Genomic DNA, 4921 nt, shown 5'->3' with positions numbered 1-4921 from the left:
AGGAATCCATAAATACATAAATTGAGAGTTTGATACACACAGTTTCAAAGTGACTCTCTACAAACTACTTAGTAATTACAAAGCAGGAAAAGAGTAATTGCTCCATGTGGTGATTAAGCAAGGACTCAGGTCTACCTGCCAGGGTCCAACTCTGAGCCCCACCACTTCCAAGTTGTGTGACCTCCGGCAAGTTGCTTCCCCTCTCTGTTTCACACTTTCCTCATCTGTCAAGCACGATACTCACTGTATCTTTCTCCTAGGGGTCTTTCGAGAATTGTTAGTCAAAGACAACCAGGAACACACCTGCGGTCCAACAAATTCAGATTTATTACTTGTTTCCACAAGGGAGAACACTTGGAACCCATGGAAACCAAGAGGCACACGTAAGGGCTGTTACGACCCCATGCTAGCCCACAGTATTAAACCTCACAAGAACAGCATGAGGCAGGGTAATTGTCCCATTTCACAGGCGAGGAAACCGAGACCCTGACAAGGCAAGGCCAATGGTCACAGGACTAGAAAGGGGTGGGAGCAGCGCCTCCAGACACCAGAGTTGACCACTCAGCTCTTGTCCCCACCCTCACGTCCCCTCTACTCGTTGTGTCAGCACTTCATTCTTCCACCCACTGTTCTGGGGGGAAGCAATGTCCTGTTTCTTGTTCTTCTTCCTGAACCCGGGAGGAGTGTTCCTGAGGAGGGGCTGCAAGGGCAGCACGTGGGGTTATAAAAACCATCCTCGGGAGAGGAGCCGGGGAGAAGAGGAGAATGGCAGAGATGTGTGACTCCAAGGACCTGGGGGACCCCGGTGAGGCTGGGCCCCCACTCGGGGGTGATGGTAGGGAGGGCAGGATTCCAGGGTCCCCGGGGTGAGTCGGGGCTGCCCCCCAGCTCACAACATGGCTTGGCAGGCTTCAAGAGCTCAGCTGACTGTGTTTTGTCCTGTTCAGAGGAGGAAATGTTTGGGGACAGGAGAGTAACGAAGAAATACACTGGTCTACTCAGGGGCTCAAGGATCTTGCCAGGTACCGAGGGGGGTGGTTCCAGGGCAGGCATCTGGGGAAGGAGCAACTGGGGAGCCGTGTCCAGCATGGGTGGGGGGGCAAGGTCTGTCCTGAGAACCTTGGCTCTGCCCATTTGCTGGTCCTGCAGGGTATCTGACGCAGGCCCAGCTGCCTCTACTTCTTCTTCTCGTCTCCGTGGGTTTCTTCCTGCTCCTGGTGGCCACCCTGGTTCAAGGTGAGTCAGGGGCCAGTCTTGAAGTCTTGGGGCCCGTTAAGTGTTTGTCCTATTTTACAGTCCCCAGACCCACTAAGGCTTGGACCTTTGAGCTCCACGCCACCTGCTGTGTGACTGTGGGTTGGTTACTACCCCTCTCTGGGCCTGTGTCATCCTCTGTGAGATGCAGCCCATCTTGCTCCACAGGGAACTTAGGCTCCCAGAAACCTTGAAACCAGATTCAACATGGGGTCAGGCCTACAGCTGGTGCTGATAAAAGAACTTCTCGGGGCACCTGGGTGGCTTAGTGGGCTGGGCCTCTGCCTTCAGCTCAGGTCATGATCTCAGGGTCCTGGGATCGAGTCCCGCATCGGGCTCTCTGCTCAGCAGGGAGCCTGCTTCCCCCTCTCTCTGCCTGCCTCTCTGCCTAGTTGTGATCTCTCTCTCTGTCAAATAAATAAATAAAATCTTAAAAAAAAAAAAAAAAGAGAACTTCTCTGCTCTCTTTAGTCTCTAGCGTTCGCCAGTCACTGCAGAAAGAGAAGTGGGACCATCAGCAGAGCCCCAGCCAAGGTGAAGGGCTGAATGAAGGGTTTGGGGCCCGGAGGGCTCAGAGGCTGTGCAACTTTGGATGAGCCAACGCCTGCCCCCTCCATCCCATCACCCCTCCACTCCTCCACCCTTCCACCCCTCTGCCCCACCGTGACCCTGAACCCTTAGGGTTGAAGTTGGGGAGGAGACTGGATCCCTGGAGGAGACCCTGGGGCAATGTTGGCAAGTCATTCTCCGAGTCTCTGTTTTTTATTTGCATAATGGACTCTTGGGGTCACTGTGAAATCTATAGATCGGCTCTCAGGGGCTGCTGTCTGCACGAGGCACACACTAGGTGCTTCCTAATGGAAGTCTCCTTCTCCCAGTGGGTGTGTCTCAGAAGCCCCCACGATCAGACCTGGATGAGATCCTCCAGCAGCTGACTTGGATGAATGCCACCCTGGGTAAGAGTCATACACCAAAGTCAGGAGGGAGTTCAGGAACCACAGGTGGGGCTGGAACTCACTTTCTATGGTTCTTGCCCCAGGAGGGCAGGGCAGGGCTGGGATCTGTCCCTGGGACTGAGCTGACAGCTGAACAGAAGGTTCTCCAGAGCTGACAATGGTGCTGGGGGCCTGTCTGCCCTGCCCCCACTCTCCTCCCTAGCTGGCCTGTGCCGCCCCTGTCCCTGGAAATGGGAACTCTTCCAGGGAACCTGCTACTTCTTCTCCCAGACCCAGAACATCTGGAAAGATGCCATCTCGGCGTGTCAGAACTTGAGGGCCCAGCTGGTGATCATCAACAGTACGGAGGAGCAGGTGGGCCGGGCAGGGTTCCCGTCGGGGGTGGGGCCGTGGGAGTGTCAGCCAAAAAGCCTTCTGTCCTTCCTCTGTCCTTGGAGACATGGAGGCCCTGCGGTGCTGGGGAGGGGGAGATGGGCAGGGAAGGCTTCCGGGAGGAGGCCCCAAGGTGGGCTTGGGAAGGTCATGTGAGAGAACCTGCGTGGCAGAAGCCCACTGTGGACAGAGAGGGGACTCAGCGCACTCCCGAGACCATACGTGATGTCTCCTCAGACGCAAGTGAACACAGTTCCACGTGTGCGCGCACATGAACACACGGCCACAGCACACACGCGCATGTGAACACGTGCAGCTTGAGTTAGGGCTACAGGCTGGGCCACAGGAGATCTTTCACGGGGCGGGGGACAACCGTGGGGATGCGGGCAGGCAGGGGCCGGTGACATCTTGCTGCCCCTCCCCACCCCCCGCCGCCGCCTCAGAAATTTCTGAAGTCTTGGAATACGAAAAATAACCAGCGCACCTGGCTCGGCCTCAGTGACCACCACAATGAGGGGTCCTGGAAGTGGCTGGACAACTCCCCCTTACAGCTCAGGTGACCGGCTAGAGGACATGGCCCTGGGGGTGGGGGTGGGGCGTGGGCAGGGAAACCCAAGCCAGGGGCGCTCAGACGCTTGATTGGTAAACATCACCTGATGAGCTTGGTGGAGATGCAGAGTCCTGGTTCCAGCCCAGCGGGGAGAGCCCGACTCTATCATCCTAGGCCTGGGCCCAGGAGTCTGCATTTTTTGCTTTGCCAGAGCTGATTGGATGGAAGGGGTGTTTGAACCCTCATTTTGAAAGCAGCTCCTCTGAATCCTTACCACTCTCTGGCTGGCGCTTGGACTTTTAGTGCCCAAAGCCAGGGACTTGCTCTTGAGGGGGCAGGGTGGGGCTCCGGGTGGAGGAGGGGGGCTGATAGCTTCGATGGTGTTCACAGCTTCTGGAAAGAAGGGGAACCCAACAACCACGGAGACGAGGACTGTGTAGAATTGTACAGCGAAGGCTGGAACGACAAAAGATGTAGCTCGGAAAACTTCTGGACGTGTGAGAAGCCCTCGTCCCCCTGCCCTGGCTCCTGAGGGTCCATGCTCCCCCCTCTCCACCTGCCTCTAGAGATCAGGCAGCTTGGGCATGCGTTCTGCTTGCTTCTCTGGCCCTGTTCTTCCTGCTTCTCCCTCTGGTGATTTGTCATCTTCCTCCTGCATGGAGGTCTTCGTGATCCCGAGGGAGAGTTGGAGACCCCTTCTCCTCTAAGACCTGTCCCTCCATAGGGTAGAGACCTCTCCCTTCTGTTGACGGTCTCGACCCCCCCAGCCCCCCATGACATCCCCTTAATAAAGTCGCACATGGCATTATGTGCCCCATGGAACTTATGTCTATTTTTTTAAAGTTTTTCTTTATTTATTTGAAAGAAAGAGAAATAGTGAGAGCGAGAGAGAGAGAGCACAAGCATGGGGAGAGGGAGAAGCAGGCTCCCAGCTGACCAGGGAGCCTGATGCGGGACTCGATTCCAGGACCCCAGGATCACGACCTGAGCTGAAAGCAGACGTTTAACTGACTGAGCCACCCAGGTGCCCCTTATGTCTATTTTTTGAAACTGTTTAAGTTACTATAGTTTTACACTATATACTATACTTCATATTTCATACTATAATTTTATATATCATGTTTGATATTAACTGAGACATTGTTGTCTTTCAACACATTTCTCTCTACTACTGTGTATTTTCTTTCTTTTTTTTTTTTAAGATTTTGTTTATTTATTTGAGAGAGAGAGAGATAACAAGAGCAGGAGATAGAGGGAGAAGTAGGCTCGCCGCGGAGCAGAGAGCCTGATGTGGGGCTCGATCCCAAGATCCTGGGATCATGACCTGAGCCGAAGGCAGACACTTAACCAACTGAGTCACCCAGAGCCCCTTGTGTATCTTATTTCTCAGATACAGTTTTGAATTAATTTGTAATTTTAGTTGGGAATGTACGTATATACATACAGATATGTACATATCTGTCTGTCTGTCAAACTATGTGTTCATTCATTCCTGAACACATCATCTCATTACAAGGTACCTTTCTTTTTTTTTTCTTTTTAAAGATTTATTTATTTGTTTATTTATTTATTTATTTATTTATCTGACAGAGATCACAAGTAGGCAGAGAGGCAGGCAGAGAGAGGGAGGGAAGCAGGCTCCCCACTGAGCAGAGAGCCCGATGCGGGGCTCGATCCCAGGACCTTGGGATCATGACCCCAGCCGAAGGCGGACACTTAACGACTGAGCCACGTAGGCGCCCCACCCCTCCAGTCTATTAGTGGCAGTTCTGTAAGAAAGAACTATACC

General features: G+C 53.5%; 1 protein-coding gene across 2 annotated transcripts; it reads left to right on the top strand.

Moving 5' to 3' along the window:
- The first annotated feature begins 655 nt into the window (after positions 1–655).
- LOC125085754 (CD209 antigen-like protein E) lies at positions 656–3958 on the top strand. Of its 2 annotated transcripts, none has more exons than XM_047704470.1 (8): positions 656–805; positions 948–1022; positions 1150–1236; positions 1726–1788; positions 2133–2210; positions 2413–2564; positions 3026–3138; positions 3523–3958. In XM_047704470.1, exons 1-8 carry the CDS (start codon positions 766–768, stop codon positions 3662–3664), a joined length of 750 nt encoding a protein of 249 aa, XP_047560426.1. In that variant the 5' UTR covers positions 656–765; the 3' UTR covers positions 3665–3958. The 2 variants fall into 2 exon arrangements, with proteins under 2 accessions (XP_047560426.1, XP_047560416.1); XM_047704460.1 differs by having other exon boundaries at positions 663–805; positions 909–1022.
- The last annotated feature ends 963 nt before the right edge of the window (positions 3959–4921 follow it).

The sequence above is a fragment of the Lutra lutra genome, chromosome 1, assembly GCF_902655055.1.
Source record: "Lutra lutra chromosome 1, mLutLut1.2, whole genome shotgun sequence".
Taxonomy (NCBI): Eukaryota; Metazoa; Chordata; class Mammalia; order Carnivora; family Mustelidae; genus Lutra; species Lutra lutra.
The sequence above is the reverse complement of the archived record's forward strand: the minus strand, read 5'-3'. Positions and strand labels throughout refer to the sequence as shown.

What these genes read in the sequence shown, in the direction of transcription:
- LOC125085754 (XM_047704460.1), top strand. Translation starts at nt 766, where the DNA reads ATGGCAGAGATGTGTGACTCCAAGGACCTGGGGGACCCCG. An exon ending in TTGGATGAATGCCACCCTGG is followed by an intron (nt 2,211 to 2,412) that starts GTAAGAGTCATA and finishes TCTCCTCCCTAG; the next exon opens with CTGGCCTGTGCCGCCCCTGT. An exon ending in TCAACAGTACGGAGGAGCAG is followed by an intron (nt 2,565 to 3,025) that starts GTGGGCCGGGCA and finishes CCGCCGCCTCAG; the next exon opens with AAATTTCTGAAGTCTTGGAA.